This window comes from Piliocolobus tephrosceles, chromosome 12 (assembly GCF_002776525.5).
Source record: "Piliocolobus tephrosceles isolate RC106 chromosome 12, ASM277652v3, whole genome shotgun sequence".
In the NCBI taxonomy this organism is placed as follows: Eukaryota; Metazoa; Chordata; class Mammalia; order Primates; family Cercopithecidae; genus Piliocolobus; species Piliocolobus tephrosceles.
Window position 1 is genome coordinate 68778578 of NC_045445.1, and position 14122 is coordinate 68792699.

At 40.3% G+C, this 14122-nt stretch overlaps 2 protein-coding genes across 9 annotated transcripts in view; one reads left to right on the top strand and one right to left on the bottom strand.

Moving 5' to 3' along the window:
- Positions 1 to 6522, top strand: part of SATL1 (spermidine/spermine N1-acetyl transferase like 1) — a 167555-nt gene extending 161033 nt beyond the window's left edge. The window contains exons 7-8 of the mRNA XM_031936602.1: positions 5692 to 5732; positions 6355 to 6522. Of these exons, the coding sequence (XP_031792462.1) occupies positions 5692 to 5732; positions 6355 to 6522 (209 nt within the window). The remainder of the gene's footprint in view (positions 1 to 5691; positions 5733 to 6354) is intronic.
- The window catches only part of APOOL (apolipoprotein O like), a 98259-nt gene continuing 88928 nt past the window's right edge, over positions 4792 to 14122 (bottom strand). For 6 of the 8 annotated variants that reach the window (XM_023202343.2, XM_023202346.2, XM_023202342.2 and 3 more), the window contains one exon: positions 11349 to 11695. In XM_023202343.2, coding sequence (XP_023058111.1) covers positions 11607 to 11695 — 89 coding nt within the window. In that variant the 3' untranslated portion in view covers positions 11349 to 11606. Of the gene's footprint in view, positions 4831 to 5599; positions 6502 to 11348; positions 11696 to 14122 lie in introns of those variants that run through there. The other 2 variants (XR_002729649.1, XR_002729650.2) reach the window with 2 other exon arrangements.

Here is a 14122-nt window from a genome sequence, read left to right on the forward strand (position 1 = left end):
AGTGACCCCCGTGGGGACAATTAAAGACAAAGAGTTAGGTAGTAAATCGGTTACCATCCGCCACTTGCCTGATTTCTTTTTTTTACTAGAAACACAGGAGAATTCCAGGGGGAAAGAGAAGGTTCCACATTTCCAAGTTGTAACTGTTCAGAAACCAACTGAGTTAAAGCCTCCAGTTTTTCTTTAGAAAGCAGCCACTGCTGAATCCAAACGGGTGTGTCAGATTTCTATTGGAAAGGGATAGGATCAGGAGGCGTAGCAGCTGCCGCCAGTAAAAAGGATAACCTAAACCAGCCCTGTTTTCTTTTACAGTAACTGGGAGGGGTTTAGTAATCCCTTCATGCTTTGGACTGAGACCGAGCCCAGGAACAAACCCCATGTTTTCCATCATATGCTGACTGGGAGCACTGTAAGAGTTATGTGGAACATTAATTTCAGCCCCCCATTGTGCCAGTAAATCTCTACCCCAAAGATTAATGGGGATTGGCGTGATATAAGGCTGAATTGTACCCTTTTGACCATCAGGGCCAGTGCAAGGCAAGATAAATGTGTTGTTATAAACTTCCTCAGCTTTTCCAACACCTACTTGTCCCGTGTTAGCGGGATGTTTAAGCCAGGAGGAAGGCCATAAACTAGAGGAAATAACAGAAACATCAGCCCCAGTATCTACTAGGCCCTCAAACTTTCTTCCTTGAACGTGTATGGTGCAGGTGGGCCATTGTTTAGAAATTACATTAATCCAATAAGTGGCCTTTTCACTGACAGAGCCCATCCCAGGGCCACGTGTCTTATCTCCTTTGTTTAAAATGGTATTAGGTAGTAAAAGCAATTGAGCAATTGACTCACCGTCCGGAATGGAAACAGGAACCTTGGCAGACACGATTAATCTCATCAACAGAATCAGAATTAATGAGACCAGTATAAATGATGGTACCTTTAGCAGAGGTGGATGCCCTACCTAACAACAGACTCACCGAACCTTGAGGTAAAGGGCCAGTGACCCCCGTGGGGACAATTAAAGACAAAGAGTTAGGTAGTAAATTTAGAGGAATAGTACTACAGAGATCGACCACCCCGCCCCCTACTGTGGAGGTGGACAAGCATTTTACTGAGACAGGAGGCTGGGACCCATTTGGTTTGGCTGTAGGTAAATTTGTTTGTGCTGAGGGTTGCATTGGGACCACCTGAAGGAGAAACGCAATATTGGTCTGAGTCTGAAGCGTCTCATTTGATATTGGGGCCTGGGACTGGCCCCGCTCCCCATTTCCCTGGTGTTGTGGCAGGGGATTTCCATCTATATCACCTTTAGAGTGGCAATTACTGGTCCAATGTTTACCTTTGCGATAACGTGGGCAAACAGTAGCAGCAGCATTTGGCTGTGTTTGTTGAGCTGGCTTGGCTGAAGTTTTTAACAGTGCAATTTTTTTGAGTATGACCAAGTTGACTGCAATTATAGCAGGTTCCAAGAAAAGAATTAGTGGGACCAGTTTGGTTGGTGTCCTTCATGCCTGTGCCCACAGAATAGCTTTGTGGGTGTCTGATCCAATGCCTTCACAAGCTTTAATATATGCAGGCAACACCTCGTGATCAGGTAAATGTTGTTGGACAGAACACATGGCCATTTTACACTCATGGTTTGCATTTTCAAAAGTTAACATACAAAGGAAAATACCTTGAGCGCGCTTATCAAAGACAGATTTTTTCAAAAACATCTTGTAATTTAGCTAAAAAATCAGGGTATAATTCAGAGTGACCTTGTTTAACCGTGGTAAAAGAAACAGGAGCTTGGTCTGGAGCGCGTAATTTATCCCAAGCTCTCATACACACCTTTGTTACTTGTTCTGTGGTAAGACCATCAAAGTTTAATTGGGCATAAGTATCAGAGAAATTATCAGAGCCTGTGAGCTGAGCCTGAGTAACTAGTTCAATTTAGTTCAATTTAGCTGAGCCTGCAAACGAGCCTCTTCTGACCACCAAGTACAAAATTGTAAATGCTGAGATGGGGTCAGAACAGCTTTTGTCAGTCTAAAGGAAGCAAAGTGACCTCCGTACAAAAAAGTGTGTAATATCATTTTAACATAAGGAGAAGTAGGACCATACTGAGTACAAGCATCCTTAAATTCTTTCAAAAAGGTAAGATTAAGAGGTACATAACGACGCATTTGTACCCCTTGGAAGTTAGGTGGGTCTAAGGAAGGAGACCCACTATTACTCCTGCTGCCCTCCTCCTCCTACCTTGCCTAGTTCACAAGACAGGAGTAAAGAGAGAGAGAAACAAAAGATAAATAGCCAGACAACCTTGGCACCACCACCCGGCCCCAGGAGTTAAACAAAGTAATAATAATAACATCAATCCCTGGCCTAAACTACTTGTGTTATCTGTAAATTCCAGACACTGTGTGAAAAAAGCATTATAAAACTTTTTGTTCTGTTAGCTGATGCATGTAGCCCCTAGTCATGTTTCCCACGCTTGCTCGATTTAACACGACCCTTTCACGTGGACCCCTTAAAGTTGTAAGCCTTTAAAAAGGCCAAATATTTCTTTCTCGGGGAGCTCGGCTCTTAAGACGCGAGTCTGCCGACACTCGCGGCCGAATAAAAAACCTCTTCCTTCTGTAATCCGGTGTCTGAGTTTTGTCTGCAGCTGGTCCTGCTACAGGTCTAGCGCCACCGGATAAGTCCACACGTCTAATCCACTTGTTTCTTTGTTTTGGCATAATAAGCATTGCATTGAAGTTTCAAGAGTAGGCATCTGAGATGGAGTCGGCATAGAAGTGACAGGAAAATTGTGTGTACATAAGGGAAACTGAGGGTGAGAGGGTTGGACTGGAATGAGAGTGTGAGAAAAGGGCATTGGGGGAGCAGAAGTATACTGGTGATTACTGGCATTCATGTGTGAAGAAGGGTACAGAGAAGCAGGCTGAGTGGATGGCAAAGCGACCGGTTGAGGAACCGAAACGACAGGAGGGTGAGGGGCTGAAGTGGACAGGGGAGGGACTGCAGAATTACAGGTAAAATTGTAGTTTGGTCCCAGAGCCATTAGGTGACTCCAGAGAATTCAATTGAAAAGAGAAGAATTAGCATATATATGGTCCTGGGCTGTGTGAGTCGGGGCGCAGGAGCTACAAGTACCCGCTCTTCGTGAAAAGAAATAAGATCATCAGGGGGTGACCGTAATCCAAAGTCACCGGAGTTAGACATTGAATTCTCAACATTGTCAGGTGGGGAAGGAGTAGACGAAGGGAGAGGCTGATCAGATAATGAAGGCCGTGCGGGAGAGGAAGGTTGAGGAAGAGGTGGAGGGTCGTCAGATTCAGAAAACTGTGGTAACTGTAGGGGGTTATGGGATTGGTATGTCATCAGGACAGCATGTACCAAGGCCCAATCACCCCAAACAGTGACAGGAACATAATTTCCTGCGGAGACCAGTTCCCAGAATGTTGCACCAACATGATCCCATATTTCTACATCTAAGGTTCCTTTTTCAGGAAACCAAGGACAGTATTCTTCCACTGCCCTGACTAGAGTGACCATATTTTCCATAGGCACTCGAACACCGCCCTGTTTCAATAAGAGTTTAATATAGCAGAGATAAACATGATGTTTAGACTCCACGTGACCCACAGTTAACCCAGACCATATACAGACTACTCACCAGTCGTCAGGGAGTTGAACATGCATATCTGTGGACCAAACTGATGACGTTTCTCCGCACCTACCAAAGGGACTCGGGTTCCCACATGCACTTGGGAAAAAAGAAAGACCATGTGGGTGCCAGATATCGGGGAATTCAGTCCCCAATATTTCATGTGGGTCCTTTTCTATTTTCCCTAAGTGTTGGCTGGTCTAAGAAATAAAGGGAAAGGGTACAAAAGAGAGAAATTTAAAGTTGGGTGTCCGGGGGAGACATCACATGTTGGCAGGTTCTGTGATGCCCCGCCAAGCCGCAAAACCAGCAAGTTTTTATTAATGATTTTCAAAAGGGGAAGGAGTGTACGAATAGCGTGTGGGTCACAGAGATCACATGCGTCACAAGGTAATAAAATATCACAAGGCAAATGGAGGCAGGGTGAGATCACAGGACGGGGCAAAATTTAAATTGCTAATGAAGTTTCGGGCACGCATTGTCATTGATAACAACTTATCAGGAGACAGGGTTTGAGAGCAGACAACTGGTCTGACCAAAATTTATTAGGTGAGAATTTCCTTGTCCTAATAGGCCTGGGAGCACTACAGGAAACCAGGGCTTATTTCATCCCTTATCTGCAACCGTAAAAGACAGACGTTCCCAAAGCGGCCATTTCAGAGGCCTCCCCTTAGGAACGCATTCTCTTTCTCAGGGATGTTCCTTGCTGAGAAAAAGAACTCAGCAATATTTCTCCTATTTGCTTTTGAAAGAAGAGAAATACGGCTCTGTTCCACCCGGCCCCCAGGCAGCCAGACTTTAAGGTTATCTCCCTTGTTCTCTGAACATCGCAGTTATCCTGTTCTTTTTTCAAGGTGCCCAGATTTCATATTGTTTAAACAATTTGTGCAGTTAACACAATCATCACAGGGTCCTGAAGTAACATTCATCCTCAGCTTATGAAGATGATGGGATTAAGAGATTAAAGTAAAGACAGGCATAGGAAATCACAAGAGTATTGATTGGGGAAGTGATAAGAGTCCATGAAATCTTCACAATTTATGTTCAGAGATTGCAGCAAAGACAGGCATAAGAAATTATAAAAGTATTAATTTGGGGAACTAATAAACATCCATGAAATCTTCACAATTTATGTTCTTCTGCCACAGCTTCAGCCGGTCCCTCTGTTCGGGGTCCCTGACTTCCTGTAACGATATTACTTTTAAATACTTTAAAAATTAAAATGACATATTTTAAGGAGACAGGATTTTACTATACATATGCTGTTTTAGTTAATCTAATGTATTGCTACTTAATGAGTTTGATCACTATCCTAGATATTCTTTCATGCAGTGAACACTCAGTCACAGATTAGAAAAACATTTTATTACTTCCTCTCAAGGTTTGAACAAGCCAAGGTATCACATGGCTATATATATATATATTTTTTAATTTTGTTTTTGAGACAGGGTTTTCTGTCACCCAGGCTAGAGAGCAGTGGTGTGATCACGTCTCATTGCAACCTCGATCTCCTACACTCAGGCAATCCTCCTACTTCAGCCTCCAAAGTAGCTGGGGCTACAGGCAGGTGCCACAGCACCCAGCTAATTCTTTATGTTTTGTAGAAACAGAGTCTGTGTTGCCCAGGCTGGTCTCGAACTCCTGGGCTCAAGTGATCCTCCTGCCCTGGCCTCCCAAAGTGCTGGGATAACAGGTGTGAGCCATTGTGCCTGGTCACACAGATATACTTTTATCTTTAAAAATGTTTTTACATTTTAGGTGGTTTTCAGTAAAAATAGATAAGAAATATACCATTATAAGACAATAGTGGCAGAGACTTACTTCTTCACTGATCTTTAAAATAAACCCAAACTCTTCTCTGACCTTTGGTACCTCATTCCAATTAGGAAAAAGGGATATGAAAGCATTCATGAGTTGTGTTTCCACAAGCTATTAATAATATTAAAAAAAAAATACAGAGTTTTAGATATTACTTATTTTAAACTAAAGCAAATGACTAGTTAAGTGAAATTTGCAGTTTTCATTTTGCGTTGTCTATTTAAAAGGTCTAGGTATTGGAGCTGAAATGCTGAAGAGGCTAAGTCAGGTATGTATTACAGTTAGTATTGACATTCTATTCACTAACTTTTTCTTCAATAAATATTCACAAGGCATAAATTAAATCATTAATCTCACCATTTGAACATAACCCCAACATATCCTTCAAATTTCTACCCAAATTAAACTGGATTTTCAAACCAGATGATCATATAGAGCATATGATTTACAGTCAATTAAAATTGATTTATATATAATCCACAACCACACTATACACCCTTTTTGCTATCAAGTGAAAGTAAGGAGGAGGGAGACTAGAAAGCATTTTTATTCAAAAAAACAGGCCCACAGTATAATATTACAAAGCTATAAAAGCAAGATCTTCTTGTATTTTGGAAACATGAGAACATGTGGTCTTATAGGTACATCTTTTCTATATGATAAAGGCTTTGCAAATCAGTTTTGAGCTTTTAAAGAGGGCTTTGAAGCTCAGAACAGTGAGTTTTTTTTTCTTTTTACAGCTATAGAAAAGTTCAAAAGATAACTACTATATTTGGAAGTATTATTCACACATAGTGTCTTGCATAGAGTAGACCTTCAATAAAATATATATGTTAATGAAGATTATACTTTCAAATGAAAGTAATATTTGCTGGTTTGTTTTTAAACAGATAGCCATCAGAACTCAATGTAACCGCATGCACTTTCTTGTCGTCATTTGGAACCAGGCTTCTGTCGACTACTACACTAGTCGAGGGGCTTTAGACCTTTCCTCTGAGGAGGGCTGGCATCTCTTCAGGTTTAACAGAGGAGAACTCCTGGACATGGCATGGGAATAATGAAAGAGGCCTTGAAACAACTCATCCCAACATAGCCTCCAACATTTGACTGTCACCTGAGTCTACCAGCAGTTTGACTTTGTTGTACAATACAGCAAGTGATCATCACATTCTTGTTTGAGCAGATCTTTTATTTTGAAACAGATTTTGTAGCTCTAGTCAACTTTCCATTATCCAAACCAGTATTTTTTTTTTTTTTTTTTTTTTTTGAGACGGAGTTACGCTCTGTCACCCAGGCTGGAGTGCAGTGGCGTGACCTCTGCTCACTGAAACCTCCGCCTCCTGGGTTCACGCCATTCTCCTGACTCAGCTTCCCGAGTAGCTGGGGTACAGGCACCCGCCACCATGCCCGGCTAAATTTTTTTTGTATTTTTAGTAGAGATGGGGTTTTACCATGTTAGCCAGGATGGCCTTGATCTACTGACTTTGTGATCCACCTGCCTCGGCCTCCCAAAGTGCTGGGATTACAGGTGTGAGCCACTGCACTTGGCCTATTCAAACCAATATTCTAATGGCTAGTAGCAGTGGTGATAATCTAAAAGACCAGATAACTGAAAAGTCACTTATACTTAGCTTTGCGCTATTTTTTACCTACCATATTTCATCAGATTTAAGATGCTGCTTCTTTCACAATCTGACGTTATCTGATGTTGGAATAAATGTAATGATCAACTAGCAGCATTTGTTTGTTTATTTGTTTTTAGAGGCAGGATCTTGCTATTTGCTCAGGCTGGTCTCAAACTTTTGGCCTCAAGCAATCCTCCCACTTCAGCCTCCCAGACATAAGCAACTCTGCTCAGCATTTTTTTTTAATTAAAGGTATATGATATTTCATCAAATCTAAGGCATATCGTTGGTGTTTGAACATATTCAGATCTGAGGTTTTCAAAAATTCATTTCAGGCTGGGCACAGTGGCTCACGTCTGTAATCCCAGCACTTTGGGAGGCCGAGGTGGGCAGATCACGAGGTCAGGAGATCAAGACCATCCTGGCTGACACGATGAAACCCCATCTCTACTAAAAGTACAAAAAAAAAATTAGCCGGGCGTGGTGGCGGGTGCCTGTAGTACCAGCTACTCAGGAGGCTGAGGCAGGAGAATGGGGTGAACACAGGAGGTGGAGCTTCCAGTGAGCCGAGATCGAGCTGCTGCACTCCAGCCTGGGCAACACAGCGAGACTCCGTCTCAAAAAAAAAAAAAAAAAAAGTCATTTCAAATACTAGGGATAAATTCTGAAGAACTTAAGAAAAACTAGCAAGTAAACTGCTTCCCTACCTTGAGCAGCTTAAGTACCACTGCCTCCTTAACATCATCCCAGTACTACATTCTACCTCTGAACATCCATAGCTCTTTGGTTGTGCTTATCTTAGGGAAGATACCACATACAACACTGTATTTCTATGTTTCCCTCTTTCCTAGTAGAGTATAAGTCCTTTGAAATAATTCTAACTTTTGTGTCCTATGCTGCAACCAGCATAGCAGAACATGTGAGTTCCTACTACCTACCAGGCATTTCATGGGCATAGAAACTACACAAAAATTATTCAGTGATACCCACAAGGAACCTTGTCTGTGAGAAAATGTTAATTACATAAATTGTGCAAGTACCGTATCTATAAATATCACCTATCACTTGCTAGTTTTTCATAAGTAAGCTCCTCAGAATTTTATCTCCAGTATTTGAAATGATTTTTTTAAAACCTTGGATCAGATCTCAAACACACTCATATTTCATCAAATCTAAGACATATTATATACCTTTATTTTTTATTTACTTATTTTTTGAGATTGAGTTGTGTTCTTGTTGCCCAGGCTGAAGTGCAATGGCATGATCTAGGCTCACTGCAGCCTCCACCTCCTGGGTTCAAGTGATTCTCCTGCCTCAGCCTCCCAAGTAGCTGGAATTACAGGCATGCGCCATCATGCCTAGCTAATTTTGTACTTTTTTTGTGTGTTTTTGTAGAGACAGGGTTTCACTATGTTGGTTGGGCTGGTTTCAAACTCCTGACCTCAGGTGATTCACCCATCTTGCCCTCCCAAAGTGCTGGGATTATAGGTGTGAGCCACCATACCTGGTCATATCATATACCTTCAATTTTTAAAAAAAGGCTGAGCACAGTCGCTTATGTCTGGTTGGCTGAGGTGGGAGGATCGCTTGAGGCCAGGAGTTTGAGACCAGCCTGGGCAACATAGCAAGATCCTATCTCTAGAAGAAAGAACATCTAAATTCTACCTTAGAGGATTAAGAAAGGGGACACGACACCAGAATTGGACTTGTAGGATGGGTAGAAGTTAGAATGTGGAGCAGGATAAGATGGAAGAACATTCTAAGAGGACACACTAGCACAGGCAGAGAAAGAGGCAATAATGAGCAAAGCATGTTCAAGAAACAAATGGTATATCATAAAGACAGTATAGTACACATTAGCAGTAGGGTGGGTAAGGAGAGGGAAGATAGGATTAGAAGGTAAGCTGGAATCAGATATGAAGGGCCTTGTCTATCAAACTAAGGAGCTTTGATTCTGCAAGCAATGATGAGCCACTAAAGATTTCAGAAAGACAACTATTCATTATAGTTGTCAGAAAGACAACTATGTCATAATAGACAAATAGGTTAGAAGAATAGGGTAGCAGACACTGTATGTTAGCTTAAACTCAACACCTGTTCCCAACCCCTTACCCTTTGCCTTCCTCACCACGGGAAAATAAACACGATTTCCCTATTCCCTATCTTCCTTAGGCTAAGTGTGTGGCTATATGACAAGTACTGGTGGAGATATACACAGAGGTCTTCTGAGGAGATTCTAAGAAAGCATTTACTTTTCTGATAAAAGGGAGTCAGAAGCATCTTGTGTACATTTTTATCTGCTATTTCCTACTTTGAATGTGTATCTGCTCTCTGGAGGTACAGCAGACATCTTGTGACCATGAGGTGACAAACCAGCATGCTGTAGAGGACAGAGTGGAAAGAGAAAAAGTCTACATCCTTAATAGCACCGATGAGCCACTGTCCCAACCCTATACTGCCTAATTCTAGGCTATAAATAGGGCTTTTTTTTTTTTTTGCTTAAGCTAATATTAAGTACTTGTTTAACTAGTTTACTGTCACCTGTAAGCAGAACATATTCTGAAATGAGACAGAGCAAGATTGACAGTGAGCAAATTAGCCTGAAGTCTACTACAGTAACCCAGGAAAGTGACGATGATGACTTGAGGGATAGTAATTATAGGATTAGAGAAGGTAGAATAGATTTGAAGGAGTGGGAGGTAGAGACAATTTTGTTTTAAGCATATTGACATTGGCATATCTATGGGATGTTAGGTGAATATAACTAATAAGTAGAAATAAAGGTCTACAGCACTAGAGAGCTATGGGGGTTGAAGATACGAATAATAAGACAAATGGTGGCTGAAGCCAGTGAGGTCTGTTAAATGAAAATGAGAGCACATATAGAATGAGAAAATAGGACTAGGGATGAAACTTGAGCAGCCTCAGCATTTAAGGGATTCAGAGCAAGAGAAAAAAAATGAAGAATAACAAAAGCAGGAAAAATAGAAAGCAAAGGGATAAGTGAGTTTCATGGAGAGAGTGGTGAAGAGTCAATAATGACATAAAAATTCAAGTAGGGGCTGGGTGCGGTGGCTCACGTCTGTAATCCCAACACTGTGGGAGGCTGAGTCAGGCACAGGCTTGAGCTCAGGAGTTCGAGACTAGCCTGGACAACATGGTGAAGTCCTGTCTCTACCAAAAATACAAAAAATTAGGCATGGTGGCGGATGCCTTCGTCCCAGCTACTCAGGAGGGTAAGATGGGAGGACTGCTTGATCCTGGGAGGTGGAGGTTGCAGTGAGCTGTGCTTGTGCCACTGCACTCCAGCTTGGGCAACAGAGCAAGACCCCATCTCAAAAAAATTTAAGCAGGTATGGAGGCCAGAATGTCACAAGGCAGAGAGGACTTGAGAGTAGGGAAAAAAGGGATAATATTTACTTTTGTCAAAAAGTAACAACTACTTTTTAAAGAAGTATAACAATTATAGGAAGGAGAGAGAAAAAATAGTTCAAGGGGAGAGGTCGAGTTAAGGAAAGGTTTTTGTCTTGTTTTGTTATTGTTGATTTAAGACAGAGAACACCTGCAGCTATGTAGAAGTGGAGGAAAAGAAACTAATAAAAAGAGAAACCAAAGACTGGAGATTAAACAGGGTGGAATATGGTCTCAGATGGGAAGGAATGAGATCAAGAACACCAAGAGAAGTATGTCTTAGGAAAGGGGGATGCACGGCTGAAAAGAGGTAAGTCTTGAAGGTAGATGGGAAGAAGTTGGGAATGGTCATGTCTAATAATTTACTTTTCTCTCTATGAAACAGGAGGCACAGTCAACTTTGACAGTTATAAGAGGTTTGAGGAGAATAAAAGGTTTGTAATACCTCTTCTAGGGAACACAATAGTAAACCACTCAGGAACCAGTAGGACTGCCAAGCAGTATTAGGAAGCCTGTGTAGCATACGGCCCTCTCAAATAGTTAGAGATGTTTTCAGATATTTAAGAGGAATTAATATTAACAAAACCAAGAGACAAAGCCAAGCTTAAGCCCCATAAAACATGGATATTTTATTCCAGCTCTAGGAAACGGAAAAAAAAAAAAAAAACAGAGGGAAACACATCTTTCCACACACCATTCTAATTTAACTGACATTAGTCTGGGAAAGCTAGAGCAGAAATATATGTTTATATGTATAAATATGTATGTCTTTATACATACATGTATGTATGTATATGTATGAGATTTTAATCTCACTGGAGTTCATGTCTTCATTTTTTTTTTAAATGCCCTTAAAGGTCATCAAATGCAAGCTAATACTTCTACCTAAGTCTCCTCATCAATCATTTAATATTGTTTGCATTGCATTCAGTTCGTCTGTTAACCACTTATGTAATTTACCAAATTGCACATTTGGATATGTAAGGGAAAAACTTGGTTTAAGTAATACTCTATGTATCAGTTACCCATTAGGTGATTTTTTTCATCATTATTTGCAACGTCACACATCTTGTAGTTTTCTATGTAGTCTCTGTATGCAGTCTACTTCAGCTTCTAGTGCTGTACATATCTATATCTTCTGGGTGGGACTGCCCGTGATCCATGAGCTTGGGGTCAGGCATAAACTGTGTTGCACCTGATAAAGTATTAAAATGAAAAAAAAAAAAAAAATTAGTCACTTAACAAATTTATTTTTGATACTGGGAAGACAGCAGTGAACAAACCAGATAAAAATCTCTGGTGACATAGACCTAACATTTGAGTTAGGTGAGACAAACTAATTAAATATGTATCAGATGGTGGTTAAGTGCTATGTGAAAAAATGAAACAAGGAGGGATATATGGAGTGCTTAGGTGATTTGTAATTTTAAATAGGGCAGCCAGGGAAAGCCTTCCGAAAAGGTGATATATGAGCTGAGAACTGAAGGAGGTGAGGGTGTGCACCCTATAGAGACCAGCAGGCAATGCCTTCCAGGATGAGCAGACAGCAAGTCTGAGGTATATCTGAGGTATATGGACCTGAGGTATATCTGAGGAACCAATATGGCTGGAACAGAGTAGACAAATGTGGTGTATGTAGGGGTGGCGGCAAGGCAGTGAGAGAGAGAATGATAGGAGATGTCATCAAAAAGACAATGGAAAGCTAGGTCACATAGGGCCATGGTAAAGATTTTGGCTTTAAGTGAGATAAGAAGCGACTGGACAATTTTGAGTAGAGGAGTGAATGATGCTATGTTTTTAAAAAGATCACTCTTGGCTACGGGGAAAAGAAACTACAGGGAAACAAAGGATAGCAGCAGGGAGACCAGTCAGAAAGCAATTACAGTACTCCAAAAGACATGCTGAGGGCTTTAGTTACAATGGTAGCAGTAGAAGTGGTGAAAAGGTACCAGATTCTGGATAATGTTGAAGGTAGAATGGACAAGATTTCCTAAATGGATTGACTATGTCTTATGAGCGAGACTCTTCAACTTGAGAAACTGGAAGAATGGAGGTGACATTTACTGAGATAGAGGAAAATGTGGGAGAAGCAGGTTTAGGGGAAAACAATTGAATCGTTAAGTGTTGGATGTGTTAAATTTGAATTGCTTACTTAACATCTGAGTACAAATGAGTCTTTTGGGTTAAGATTAGGAGACGTTAAAAAGGTTAGGAGAATGTAGGAAAGAAGACTAAGGTGGAAAGCCAGTGAATGAGGTAAGAGAACGAAGAGCAAGAGATAATCCCACAGGCCAAGTGAAGATATTGTTTGAAGGAGGAAGGAATTTAACCTGTGTCAAAGGTTACTGATGGATTGCATAAGACGGAGATTGAGAATCAACTCCTGGATTTGGCAAAGTGTGGATCACTGGTGAACTTGACAAGCTTCCTGTGTCCCCAGCAAGCAGCTAAGTTATTTTCATGCATTATCTCATAATCCCACCATGAAGTAGATACTATTTTTACATTGTCCTTATTTTACAGATAAGAAAATCTTAATTTGGAGAGGTTAAGTAACTTGACCAAAGTCATTTGGCTGATAAGTGGTGGAGCCAGGAATGAATCCACATTTGTCTGACCCCAACATAACAACCCAGGCTCTTCTTTAAAATGATGTTTATAGCAGTAAAAATCTCATACAATTAGTTTTAGTACTAAACAAGGTAATGCGCACAAACTGCTGCATATAATACCTTGTGCATGGTAAGTAGGCAAGAGACAACTATTTTATATTTATTTTGTGACATAATACTACAAACATTTTTTCAGAAATTTGTTTTTATTTTAAATACGTTCAAAATAGGATTCATTTTAAAATTAATTTTATTACATTTGGGAACCATACCTTTTCTGCATAAAAGAATTTAGTTTCCAGTTTTATAACGAAAACAAAGGAGAGAAATTGGAATACAACGATTTATCTTACACCTATCTTTTCTAAAATGTATTTTACAGTGTGACACACCTATGTGTAACTTCATCACCAAATATATTAACAAAACAACCAGATTCATAAGTAATTAGTATTCATGATGGTACAGGTAATGCAGCTCTCCACAGAATAAATTCTTAACTTTTTGTCTCTTTGGGGGTATGTTATAGAACTCATGTAATCTATTAACTTGGATGAGGAAAATTTATCATTATTTTCACTTACTTCTGACTTAAATGGACATTTTCTTCAATAATGAATACAGGCAACAAAACACAATAGTATCAGCAGTGCCTTAGATTTCTTTGTCACCAACAGAAATCACAGGTATCTTATTACATTATAGTTGCAGATTATCTCAAAATATTCACACTCACCGCTACTTAAAAATTAAGTCATTAGACCTATTGTTAGATGCTGTTGTTTAATACACTTAAGGAAGTTCATACATTACTACATGTTTTACTTTCTGCATTTGAAAACATTCTGAGAAGGGTTTGTAGCAAAAAAAACAGGAATCCACTGGTGGTTCTGCTGTATCTCTACTGCCATCTGGTGGGTACCATCGCTCAGTACAAGTGAAAAGAATGGTGCAACAAGTTTTTTTATCAAGCAGAAAACACTAGGCATGTGACAAATAATTATTTTACG